Here is a 14265-nt window from a genome sequence, read left to right on the forward strand (position 1 = left end):
ATATATGAAATGATCACCACAATAAGTCTACTTAACATCCATCATGATGCATATCTTTTGGACAGGTTTTAACTATTAATAGCTGATTCTTTTGATGTTTTCTATAAACTATTTCTTAGATAACAAAGTCTAATATCTGATTTCAGTAAGCCTGTCTCAGCGAAACAAGATATGCCGACCATATTCAATAGGATTTTTGATCATTAGTCAAATATAACCAAGTAAAAATGTTTTCACAAAGTCATATCTTGCTAATTGACATTGTACTGACTGTAGAGAAAACCAAACCTGTATGATCCAAGTTAGATTTTCCTTTGAGAAAAGTTATTTGTGAATGTTCAGTTCTAGCCAAGGCAGCTTTTACTTTCAACTTTTTATTAATTTTAGTATATGTGCTGCTGAAGCAAAGACTGAATTTTTATTAATATCCCCTCCTTGGTTTATCTCTTTTTCATGTTCATTTTCCAGTCTGAAATTCACCAGGATAGTTCTCTAAAATATGAAACACATGATTGGATAAATGGATTGAAAAATAAAAGTAGCTTTAACTTGAAGTTTAAAGCAACATGCAGTTTTGCCATAGATTTTAACTTATTTTCCTAAGTTGGTATACTGAAAGCATTGCACTACTAAAGTACAACATGAAAAAATGTTCTTGTCCCATATCTATACCCTATTTCATGGAAATTGTGTCAGCTGGCCTCAGCATCAATATTGAATATGCATACGTATGTGGGTAGAGGCATGCAGTCACAGTAGGCCATATTATTGGCTAATTCAAGTAGACTGTAGTAAGTGGCATAAGCATGATAGGGAGCCTGATAGGTTCATGTGGTTGAAACTTTTCTTACCTCAGGATACTGACTTTACACAGAAATTCCTGTCAGGGTGGAGAAGGAACCAAAGAACTATTTTTCCTTTAAATAGGAAAAATATTTATAAATATTCATATTTATATTTGTATTTACAAATATAAAGCTAAATCAAACAGAACTATTAGAGCAAGTAACAGGAAAGGTTAAACGACCTTTTCTATTTTTCCTAATTTAGACTTATATAACCTTAAAATAATCTTTAAGGTATTCACATTGTTTAATTAAATAAGGAGGCCATCAGCCTAAGGTGGCTGTAATGCCTTGGTATCCTATGTAAATAAACCAAAACCTAAGCCAGAGTCAATGCACTCAAACTGAGAAAATGAAATTTAAAAATAAGCCATCACAAACAGCTAGGTAGGCTCTCCCAGCAGCAGCTGAAGTTATAGCCAATAAGATAATTTCCTTGCTTTGCTTCTCTATGAAAAAGCCTCCTCTAGCTCCTGTCGATGAAGCACTCCTAATCATCTTTGGTTTGGCCTTGCCTGATTCCAATCCATGTAATGTATGCTCAGACATACTCTTGAAGAAAAAAAAAAAAGTTTAACTCGCCTCAGTTTACCTTCTAATAACACTAAAAGGTTAACTGTACTGTTCTTCTAAAGCAGCCATGTACAGTGCAGTGTGGTATGCCTTGTAACTGCACATTTTTCAATGATCTCGTTTAATCTTTTCTAGTAATCTCTTAATCATCTCAATTTATTTTCGTATACCTTTACAAGATTCTGGATTAACGGGTTTTATTCCTGCTTAACAAAATTGGGCACACGGGCTTCTTAAAGCGGACCGTGAACGTTCCTTTGAAGGACTGCAAATAAATCCATGACAGTCTCCCTTTAACTGAGGGACTTAAACTTGATCCACAGATCTGCACCACGAACCTCAAAAGGTGGATTACCGCGGTGGGATTGTGATGACCTCATTCTTCCAAAGGTGGTTCAGGATCAGATACAGCAAACTGGGCGGCGTCCTCACTTTCCTGTCTCACTCCCACATCGATTTCCCTGGACGCTTCCGTGCTGCCGAGCTTAGTGCTTGCCCTCCTGTCCTTGAGCAGCCTAATGGGATCGCTCTCACGTCAACGTCTCCGGCTCTGGATTCTCCCCGCGTCCGCGCCCCAGGGTCGCGGTCCCAGGGTCGCTCAGGCTGTGTCCGTGGTAAGGGCAGGCCTGCGGCTCCATCACCACGGGCCCCTTGTCGGATGGACAGGCGGCCGCTGCAAACTTAGCTGCCTCCCGAACTCACGGAGCATCCCTTCCACCCTCCGCCGGTCCAGGGACCAAGCGTCCTCTCCCGCAGCAATCGGGGCTGGCTGCCGCCCTCGCGACAGCCGTGCGCATCCCTGGTTCGCAGCGCCATCGCCAAGGAGCGGCGGGCAGACGTCTTGGCTCCCCTAGTACCTACAGGCCTGCGCGACGCCAGCTCCCAGGGCAACCGGGGTCGCCTACCTGTGTGTGCATCGCCCCCCCCTTTCCCTCGAGCCCAGCCCCCGCCCGCCCGCTCAGCTCTGCGAGAACGGGTCGCACGGAGATCCCACGAGTGGAGCTCGAGCCCTGAGCCCGGAGGAGGTGCTGACGCCAGCGGTGGGGCTGATCCCGGGCTCCAGGCCCACGCGACACCTTCCTGACCTTCGCGCAAGTGACAGAAACCACGGATACAGCTGATCCGCCTTCAGTTCCGTGCGCTGCGAACAACTGCACCGCCCGGTAGTATCCGAGCCCATCCTCCCGGGTGAGCACGGTTGTCACCGGGGCGGGGGGGGGACCCCCCCCCTCTAATCGATAAAGATCGCACTTCTTAATTGCAAACGTAGCATCGTGTGCATAGTTACAGGGTGCCACCAGCACTCCGCGGGCGGCTCCGGGGCGACGGCGGCCGCCGGCATCCTCAGCCGCCCAGGGGTCCCGCTGCCCTCGCGGCCTCCCTCCGGGGCCGCCCTCTGCGCCAGCGCCCAGCAGCGCCACCGTGACCGCGCTGGCGACACAGGCCGCGCCCCCCGCGCCCCATCACCGGGTGGCCAGCCCCGGGCCTTCCAACCACATTGCGTAAGGTCGCCTCGTTTCCTCGAACACCTGACCGTACAACACCCCGATTCTAAGCAGTGCCATAGTCATTGCTAAAACCTAATAACGAGAGTCCCTTCTCCCTGCTAAACACCACAGCAGCGCATCCTGACCCTGGATCAATGGAAGGGCGGGGGGGGGGTCCCCCAAGACACACGAAGGTTCTGACAGGATGGGCCCAAGATAGTCTTACCAGTGTTTCTTTAAAGTCTTTTAGGGATCCCTGGGTGGCGCAGCGGTTTGGCGCCTGCCTTTGGCCCAGGGCGCGATCCTGGAGACCCGGGATCGAGACCCACGTCGGGCTCCCGGTGCATGGAGCCTGCTTCTCTCTCTGCCTGTGTCTCTGCCTCTCTCTCTCTGTGGCTATCATAAAAAAATAAATAAATAAATAAATAAAGTCTTTTAAAAAAGTTCTTAGAATATGTATGAACATTGTATCCTACTCCATAATATACCATATTTATCTTAATGTAAAAAGAAAGATGCAAATTATTCATGATTTACATACTTGACTTTAAAAACACACACTTCTAAAAGAGAAGTTGGTGTTCCAAAAGAATATGGCACATTTATTCTATGGTTTCTAGTGCTTGTGTCACCTGAGGGGAGGGTCTGGGGGAGGCAGTTGATGATACCTAAACCCCAACCATAGAATGACAGTCTAAGCCCAATAATAAGCTTTGCTTGGTGTGGAAAGTGTGGAGGTAGGGTTGAGATGCAGATTGTGGGTAACCACCAACAAGTTTTTGATGTGGCACTTTTCCTCATCTTATAATAATCCTGAATCATGTCCATTTTTATTCTGATTTTCTAATTTGCTTTTTTTTTTTTTTTACTGTCTTTACCTTGTAAGGCCTTCAACCCAGGTCTTCTGGGTTTCCACAGAAAACATCAAGATGCAGGTGGCTTTTATATCGACCTAAATTGAATCAGTCTTAGTCCAGGATATGGAGAAGCATTTTCTTATAGTACTTCTTTATAGTAATCATTAGAAAGTGTAACTGTGTAAGGTGACTCACTATATAATATACAGTTTGGACTGAAAGAGACCTATAGAGTTTGCTTAAGTCACCGGTAACAGTTCAGTTACCGGTGTCACAGGACAAAAGAAACTGAAGGTCTGGGGTTACAGAGATCACATATCATTTTCCTTTTTTGTGTTTTTACTAGGAAGGTGATTTTTGTACCCTAATAAGCCACAGTCATATCCAGGGATCTGGTTCTATTTAGACTACTAAGCAATTTACCTCAATGCATCCTGTTTTATATCCACTGCCTGTTTATAAATAAAGACACAAATAAAATGCAAGATCCGTGTTTGTAAATAAATCCTTACCCAAATTTCCCTATGACATGTCCAAAGCAGCTGGCTTCTCTAGGTCTCCTTGCAGGTGTTATTTTTGAACACTTCTTTTGACACTCTGGCAGGAAGTAGAAAAGAGCTTGTTAAAAAGTTACAGTATCTCTTAAAACTTGATCCTCCGCCACCTTCCCAGCCCAGCCATCATAATGGGCCTCCTCTTTTTGCTCAACTTAAAATTCTGCTGTTGGAATTCATGGTCTTGCTGTGTTATTTGCTCTCTCTTTGATAGTTAGCCTCCCTCTGCTGTTCTCTTTCATTCCTTCAGGTATTGGACATCTCCAGGGAGCATTATCTCCATGAGAATGAGAAAAATGACACTGTAGGATGGAACAGTGGTGTTAATGGGTCACTGAGTGACAGCTGAGCCTTCTCTCAGAGGTATCAGCCAGGCTAGCACCGCCAGGAACACAAGAGCTATCCAGTAAAGTGTGCCAATTTAATCTTGTCATAGGTAGTCTGGGCTGCAAAGATAGAGCTCCCCTTAAAAGCCCAGCGTGACGAGGCTAAACCCGACTCATGCCAAAGGAGAACACGCAAAGATGCTAACTGGAAAATACCTGTGCCACAGGTCACTACAGAAGATAGCCCTTTTTTGCTTGTTTGTTTGTTTAGCCAACAGGCTGTGGTCAAGATAATACATAATAAAATATGAAAATCCAGGGGCCTCTTGGACATCATATATAGTTAACCTATATTAACCTAGATTCAACTTAAAGACAGATGCAATCATATTTCTAGAATATGATATTCAAGTATTTCCCCTAAACGGATTAATTCCAATAATTTTTTTTGCATTTTTATTTGTCATGTTCCTAAACCCATCCACATTTTTTAAATAAAAGTGGAATTTCCAGACAGCAGTGTAAAAGTTGAATATTCACCAAGGAGCTCCTGAGCTGCTGAGCTTCTCCTCTTATCTGCCCTCAGCTACACGGGATTTCAGGCGCTGCATGGATGACAGAGCCGGGAGTGGTATACTTTTCTTCACATAATTTATTTTTCATCCTGTCATTGTTCAATACCATGTTTATTACCAAACAGAACTAATAGTCATCTACATGCTCACCACTGAAATGCTGTTTGCAATTAAAATCTCCATAAATTCGAAGTTTTAATTAACGCCAAATCTTATTTCTAATCTATTTGAAATTAAAGGAAAACAGATGAGCACTTTTATAAGGCCAATGGTCGACTTTACATTTAATTAATAAAAACCTAATAAAATTGAAGCCAATGATTATAGTAGCAGTCATTCACATCAGTATGACAGAATTTCACATTTCATGTCTAATGGTTGATACTCCAGGGGCATTTCTGAATCTATCTTAAAAGTGTCACCCCTTTGCATCAATAGTATGTAAAATATTTTTTAATAAGTGACAAGGAAATGTAAAAAAAAAAAAAAGAACAGTGATTTGAAGGATATTTGAATTCTTCCAGCAATAATTGCTCTTTTTTGCCAAATGTTAAGTGAAGAAAACTGTTAAAAAGTGAATATGTTCTAGATAAATAATATCAAGTCTCATGATATGATTAATGGCAATGCATTTTTTTCTTAGCTCTAAGATTTGGTAATTAAGAGTGATGAGCAAGAACTTGGTGAAAAAATTAAGACTTATATATAACTTGGAGAATAATTTTTCCCATTTGATCTATTACTTTATCTCCCTTGGAGAAAAGGGAAAATGTCAGTACCATATATTCTGCAAAATAATGACAATCAAGCAAAGTTCCTATTTAATGTTATAATAAGCACGATTATTTCAGAATAGTTCAGAGCCCTGGGCAACCAATATATATATATATATATTCTCACCCCCATGAAAATTCTGAAGTATTGTTAAATAAAATTCAGGACAAATTATCATGACAAGAACATTTGATTAAAAACAAGATGTGAAGTGAGAGTGCTCTTCATTCCACCCAGATAATAATGGTGTTAGAAAAGGAAAGATATTATGGGTTAATTTTTAGCAGCAACTAATAAAGCCACCATATTTCTCCTGCTGGACAAGCAAAATCACGTGAGTCATCATGCTCTCAGCACATAACCCCCTATCCTAAAACTTTGGGACCAGGGTCTAGCAGAAAATGATAAAAGAGATCATAACACAAAACTATAAAACTTTTCAAACTTTTAATAAGCTTCTGATAATTAAAGCTGTAATTGAATATGGCCAAGTGAGATAGAAATAAAAATTCATGTATAACTCGGTGTTAAGATTTAGTATGGCTTCATGTCTCAACCAGTAAAGGATGAATAAAGGTGTCAAAAGTTGTGGACTCATTTCTGCTCAGCATAATCCGCATTCAGAATAAAAATCATCAATTCAAAACATATTTCTAACAAATCAAAACAGATTCAAGAAAGTCTAAGTCAGAGGTAGGTCTATCTGCATTTCTTCCAAAAAGTGTCATTTATGCTTTCTGGGAAAGTGTTTAGTTCAGAAGATTTCAATTCTCAAATAATTAAAAACTCATGTCCCAAATTGTTAATCTTTAAATAACATAAATTTTCCCTAATAACCTTAATTTTAATAGCAATAAAGTATATATTAAGTGTTATAATGAAAATAAACTGTATATCCAATAATGAAATGAGGGCTTCTCTCCTCTGTATAGTTTTTTGTAATAGATTAGTATCTCTTAACTATACCATATTTGATGTTTTCTTTATAAATGACCTCCAACAACCCTTCTTCCCAACAACTTTGGGTAAACTCTTCCCTTTTTCTAGTACCAGTATGCAGTAACAAAATTAGCATATTTATTTCTCTTCACCTTACTTCTTTGAAGACCTGAGTCACTGAACTAGGTTTAGAGAGACAAAGGAATATTGGCAAAATTCCAGGGCACTGCTGCCCCCTAGAAGGAAGTTTGAGCAGCACATTTAGCCATTACAGGCAAATCATTGGGAAAAAGAGCACTCTGAGAAAGAAGGCAAATCTTGCACCCCACTTTAACAACCTCCTGCTGGCCACGTCATCAGTTTTCTTTGCCCTATTCCTATCTAAGTGTGGGCACAGTGCTGCCTATTACATCCTAAACCTAGATCCTGGTAGAGTCCATGGCTCACTCTCCAGAGTTCCTTGCAAATATGTACAGATATAAAGCACAATTTCCTTGGCAAAATAATACCTTTTGAAAAACGAAGGTGAAATTTTAAGCTATCGTATGCATTAATTTGAGATTCAAGGCACTGTTGTATATACTACTCTGGTAGGTGATATTCTGCACATCTTTGCTGGACTTACAAAGTGTGTTCATATGATCCTCATAGAACCAGGTACGGAAGGCAGTTTCTAGCATTCTCAATTTCTGTGTGAAGAAAGTGAGGCATAGAGAGTTTAAGTGGAAGGGAAAAATTACAAAACCAGTAAAAAAAAAAAGTGTAATATTTATTCTTCACTTTTGCTGCACATATAATCAAGTGCTTTCCTTCTGTATGTCCCCTTTGTGTACTAAGTTGTAGAGATGCAATGATGACATTCAATTAGATTTTCCTCAACTTAATCCAGTTCATATGGAAGTGCTGTGCTATGAGCTTTCCCAGATTTTCTGGCACTGGGTACAGAAAAGGACACATCATTGAATGACAGAAGAAGCGACACATGAGCAGCTGTTATAGAGGCAATAAAACTAATGTATTGCAATCCAGGCAATGGTTACAATGACAGTTTGTCTTTATTAGGATCAATGATGAACAAATTAAAAATAGAGTACTGTCAAACTGCAACATTCAAAACAGAACACTCTAATTTTGTAAAGTTGTGTTGTCTTCTTTAATTTGGTAATACAGCAGAGCTGAAAAGGCACACTGGGAAATATGAAAATCAGGATCTCATAATTATGCAATACGTTATGAATATGAATGGCGTTTCTCCAAGCAACCTAAGACAATGCTGTAGATGTTTTATGGAGCTTTCTGTGCGTGAGAATCTTTCTGTTCCCACGGACCCACTGTGTATCTAGAGTCTAAGATATTTCCATAGTACCCAATACAGTAAATCTAACAGGCCACCATGGGAGAAGCCTCAGAGAGGTTTTTAAATAAGAGGCCCAATAAACATCAACCATATCGGTAAACGAAGATAGGATGCAAGAAGAGATTTTAGACTCAAACATGTGAGGCACTCATCAAAAGCTCAAACATGTGAGGCACTCATCAAAAGCACCATATTCAGAAAGCAAGATTATTGCTGAATTATAGAGCAATTTAATAAGCTCCTATCAGGGCCACCAGCTGGCTATGCTGCTTCCATTCTCTTAGGCCATGAGCATCATACTGGAGTTTATGATGAGTTTCTCCAAAAACTCTTAACCTTTATCTACCCTCATCTGGCCCAATAAAATTATCATCTATTTACAAGAATGCATTACAATTTTTAGAGATTTTCCATATTTTATGGAAATTTTCCATATGGAAAATTTGAAAGATTTTATGAAATGTATCATATCCCCATTGACCTGAGGAGAAGCAGATCCAACGTGGTTAATGATCTGTGTAAACTTTGGATATATCCTCAGGTCATACATCTAGGTCATGGAGAGCCAGTCTCACCTTCTGATCCAGTGTTCCTTGTCTCCACATACTACACTGCTCCCTGCAACCCAGCTGCCTATCTTCTGGTGAAGTTTTATATTTATCAGAGCTTTCTTCCCACTAATCTCAATAGAAGAGGAGTTCTCATCTTATCTGGAAATCTAACTCCTCAGCCCTTGCCACACAACCTGCTGTTCACCCATAATGAGACACCCCTCTCACTTGTGTGTTGCCCCCCACCAGAGAATCAGCAGTTCTGTCTTCTCCTTTGGCTCTCTTTCATGCTCATATTTCCTTAACTCTGAAAGAAGATACCTGAGTGGCCATTGTCTCTTTGAGATCTCATCCTAGAGTGTTCCTTTTATCTAGTCAAGCTCCACAAACAGGCAGCCCGTCTCCACGGTCTCCATTTACTTTTCTCTAATTGCTTCCATATGCTTCTACAATCTGTGTCATCAACAATGAACTGAAATTTCTCACATCAAGGACTTGGCTAAATGTAATGACAACTTTAGTATTATCAATCTTTGGAACTCTCCACCACATAACATAAGTGTTTCTCCACAGATATTATCTTACCCTAACTTTGGGGGGGGGGTCATGTTCTTATGTTGCTTATACCCCAAACTTCATTTCCTGATATGTCAACCATGACCCAAAAAAGTAAATGTGGTTCTAAAGTTTAATACTATGTGCTCTATTCTTGCCAGCTTAAATGATTACCCACAGAGTCTCATGTGATTTATTGGTTTAATTCTCACCAGTAGGGAACTGCCAACTATATTTTCAACATAAATTCCCTTCATTCTCTCTAATCTACCAGGGAAAAAGAATATTTTAAAGCTCTGTGGTTATTTAAGCCTGAAAGAGTCTAAAAAAGAGTTCTTGCCATTTACCCCTTTGAATAAAAATTTCTTCCTTCTCAATTATTTTTATCATTAGAAACCCATTCTGGGTTTATAAATTCAATATATACTTTGACTATGAAATATTTTTTTAAAAATTCTACACTCTAAATGCAGAAAAGCAAAAAATATTTAAATCACCCCAAGATAATTGCTGTTAAGTTTTAATGTATTTCCCTTTATTTTTTATTTCTAATATAATTAGGATATATTATGAATTTTTACCGAGCTCTTTTTCTTGGTATTATATAAAATTACTATTAAAATAATCAAAAGCTATTTAAAAGATGATTTGAATGACTGCCAAAAATTCCCCACCCTATGGATGTGCCATAATTAAAATATTTACCTAAGACTGAATACTTATATTCTGACTGAGTTTGTACTATATTCCATACTTAAGGGGAGTACTGTTTCTCAGAATTTAATTTACAACGTTTTTAATGCAAACATATTTATTGTTTTATTTTATTTTTTTTAATTTTATTTATTTATTTATTAATGATAGAGAGAGAGGCAGAGACATAGGCAGAGAGAGAAAAACAGGCTCCCTATGGGGAGCCTGTTGCAGGACTTGATCCCAGGACTCTGAGACCATGACTTGAGCCAAAGGTCAACCACTGAGCCACCCAGGTGCCCCTAACACAAATGTAATGTATTCAATGTATCAGTCTCTTCTGTTATGGTTCCACTCTTTGCAGATAGTCATGTGCTCATATACTATGAATAACTATTTATTGTTTTATACTTTTGTATTTAGTCTTTGAGATAGCCAGAAATTACTGGATACTACAAAGAGGTGATATTATAACTTTATTTTGTCCACTCAATTCTTCCACTGTCATGTATTGTATACTCTGTACTTTTGTTATTTTGGGATGCTGATTTTATATCTATCTATCTATATTTGTTTATCTATATTTATATCTATGTGTATCTATATAGATAGATCTATAGATATCTACATCTCCATAAGCTAAAAATTTGTTTCTAGGCTTTTTAGTTTTATTATCTGTCAGTTGATTCATATGCTAACATTTCCCCGGTTTAATTATTAGAGCAAAAATAACTACATATTTGATAGACCAAGCCCTTTCTTATTACATTTCCTTTCCTTTTTTTTTTTTAAAGATTTTATTTATTTATTCATGAGAGACACACAGAGAGAGGCAGAGACATAGGCAGAGGAAGAAGCAGGCTCCCTGAAGAGAAGAAGCCCAATGTGGGACTCGATTCCTAGACCCAGGATTATGATCTGAGCCAAAGGCAGATGCTCAACCGCTGAGCCACCCAGGTGTCTTTCTTTTCCAAAATCCTTCTAGATTTTATAGCCTGTATACTATTGCATATGAAGATCAGAGTAATTATATAAAATTTTAAAGTAATTAGTAATTAAGATTAGAAGTCCATTAAACACATAGTTAAATTGGAGAGAACTCTATCTTTAATATTTAGTTTTGCCATCCAAAAATATGTATCTCCCAGCTTATTCTGAATTTGACACACGGACATTACGTGGCTTTCCTTGTGAATTCCATTCATTGTTTGTAAGTTGCTTCTCATCTTAAATGAGGGTGGCTTTAATAGACAATTATTTATTGACTTCTTGTTATGTTCCAGGCACTTTGCTGAGTATATTGCAAATGATACTTCACTTAACTATCATATCAATTCAATGGCATAAATAAGATTGCATTTCTTATTTTACTGATGAGAAAACTAAGGCTTTAATAATAAATATTTCCAGGGTGCCTGAGTAGCTCAGTGAGTTAAGTGTCTTGTCTGCCCTTGGCTCAGGTCATGATCCTCGGGTCCTGAAATTCCCTCCCACTCTCCACATTGGGCTTCCTGTTCCGTGGTGAGTCTGTTTCTCCTTCTCCCTCTGCCCCTCCCTCCTCATGCGTGCACTCATACACTCTCTCTTCCTCTTTCATAAGTAAATAAAATCTTAAAAAAATAGTAAATGTTTCCAGGAACCAAATGTCAGAAAGTGATAGAAACTGAACTCAAATCTAGATTTGTCTAATACTAAAGCTTCTAATATTTTACCAATGATTATTAAAAAGGATTAGGCAATTCTTTGAGAATAAATGATCTGTTATAAACAAAAATGTATGTTACAAATGTTCCCAACTGAGTCAAAATCATGAAATTCAGGTATTTAACAGTTCAAGAAGTAACCGTATCGAAAAAGATCTTTGTCTCTTATTTATTCCATGAAATTGCACTTTCTGTAAAATAATAAAAAAACAAAGCAGAGGTAATATTAGGAAGGAATGCAAGTGAGACAATCATTCACTTTTTAAAAGAAGACAGTGAGATTCTAAATGGTACTTTGCATTATGCTCAGTGCCCTTTAAGCTCAAATCTTATCCATTCCTGAAAGGTTACTACATTTATCTGCCATTGCTAAAAGTTGTTAAAAGATAACAAGTTAATATGCAGTCCTTTATGAATGAAAAGGAAGCATGTCTGATACATTTTTAAGGGAAATTGTATATACATTTGCTTTAGCAATTCAATATTGTTAATTTGTGGTGAACCATAGCACACAATTACCTTAAATTCTAAATGACGGAAGATTTGAGGCCAACATGTGAAAATACAGATGGCTTCATATCATTGACAATAAAGTAAAACAGCAACCGACCATAAACAAAAATAAGGATGATGCTAAAACAAGAGTCATTTGTAAATAAAAGGGGAGAGTATCAACTATTGGACATCAGGGGCACTTCAGACTTTGTCAATATGCTAAATCAGGGCCTGCAGTAAACCATGCCCTAATTTTGTATTATGAATATGAAATTTTAGCAACCACAAATATCTTAATCAGGAAGTTAGTAGTTAATAGCCCTTAATCACATGTAAAATTGTATCTCTCAAACTTTGTTCATTCTACTATATAATAGAATCAAAGATTTACATCTTTGAATCAATTCCCAGTCCATCAAGAGGATCCCTTGTGGCTTTTAAGTGGGCAATTCAATCATAATCTAAGCATCCTGGCTGAGGGGCAGGAGCTTCAGAAAAGAAAAAGAAACACTGCATTTGGGGGCTATTTTATTATTGTCCATCTACCTGGATGGTGGAGCCAGAATAACAAATTCAGGGTAAGAAATGCATTTCTTTTTCTTCTAAACTAGCTTGAGAAGCAGCTCATGGTGAAACAACAAACAAAAAAGAGGGAAGAGGAGGGAAGTAAGAAGGGAAGGAAGGGAAGGGGAGAGGACGGAGTGGAGAGGGGGAGGAAGGGGAGAAGGGAGGGTAGGGGAACTATTTGTGAAACCAACAGAGCTATAAAGTCTTCATTCTGAGCAGAATATCCCATCATTTGCCTCCCAATCATTACTGTTTGCTAAAAGATGGAATGTTCAACCATGTGGAGCATTAACATAAGCATTTATCTGTGTCACTTAAGGCAAGGGAAGGAGTATATAACTTATGAAAACTAAAAAGTGACACATAATGTTATCATTAGACCCCACCTCTACTTATCAGCATTGTTTAGTGGTTCTCATCAGGGGTTTCAGAGTTTTTGGTCTAGTTCTCAAGCTTTGTACTGAGACTGAATTAATACCAACTTTCCTGATTCTTCAGTTCTCAGATGGTAGACTGTGGGACTTCTCAGTCCCCAGAACTATGTGACCCGTTGTCTACATCTATACCTACCTGTAACCATATCTATCTATCTATCTATCTATCTATCATCTATCATCTATCTATCTATCATCTATCTATCTATCTATCTATCTATCTATCTATCTATCTATCATCTATCTATCTATATTGATATTCATACCCATAGTTATATCTATATCCATCCATCCTATTGGTTCTACTTCTCTGGAGAACCCTAATACTCTTGCATATAAAAACTTATATTCCCTCAAGTAGAAGACACGTCAGGAACCCAGGCTCCTTCCAATTCTCTGTATCCCTATCCTTAGCCTTCATTTTTTTTTAAGATTTATTTATTTATTCATGAGAAACACAGACTGAGAGAGAGGCAGAGACATAGGCAGAGAGAGAAGTAGGCTCCTCGCAGGGAGCCTGATGCGGGACTCGATCCCTGATCCCAGGATCATGACCTGAGCCGAAGGTCCAACTGCTGAGCCACCCAGGCGTCCCCCTAGCCTTCATTTTTATATTTCAAGATGGCTGCTAGGTTTCCAACCATCACATCTGCTTTTCGGGAGCAATATAGAGAGAACAAAAGAAAAAAATATAGGTGAAGTGTACATGCCAAACATCTTTGAAGAAATTTTCTTTGAAATTTCACATTTCTCTGCTTATATTTAATTATTATATTAGTGTATACTATTAAGTAGTAACAAGGCCATATTTAATGAAGGGTAGGAAACCTGGAAAATACAGTCTTCTCATTAGGCACATAAATAAAATAGAGGATGCAATTCTTCTTAAAGAAGAAGCAGCAGCAGCAGAGAATGGATTTTGGCATAGATGACTATAAGTTTGTCACAGAATAAATTAAATAACACTAGAGGCTACAGTG

At 38.6% G+C, this 14265-nt stretch overlaps 1 protein-coding gene across 1 annotated transcript in view; it reads right to left on the reverse strand.

The window, feature by feature from the left end:
- Positions 1 to 1711: 1711 nt before the first annotated feature.
- PDHA2 (pyruvate dehydrogenase E1 subunit alpha 2) overlaps positions 1712 to 14265 on the reverse strand; it is a 38710-nt gene continuing 26156 nt past the window's right edge. Inside the window, 9 exon segments of the mRNA XM_055313265.1 lie at positions 1712 to 1783; positions 1786 to 1974; positions 1976 to 2211; positions 2214 to 2307; positions 2309 to 2439; positions 2442 to 2495; positions 2498 to 2529; positions 2531 to 2562; positions 2564 to 2814. Coding sequence (XP_055169240.1) covers positions 1712 to 1783; positions 1786 to 1974; positions 1976 to 2211; positions 2214 to 2307; positions 2309 to 2439; positions 2442 to 2495; positions 2498 to 2529; positions 2531 to 2562; positions 2564 to 2814 — 1091 coding nt within the window.

Source organism: Nyctereutes procyonoides, unplaced genomic scaffold (genome assembly GCF_905146905.1).
Source record: "Nyctereutes procyonoides isolate TBG_1078 unplaced genomic scaffold, NYPRO_anot_genome, whole genome shotgun sequence".
Lineage (NCBI taxonomy): Eukaryota > Metazoa > Chordata > Mammalia > Carnivora > Canidae > Nyctereutes > Nyctereutes procyonoides.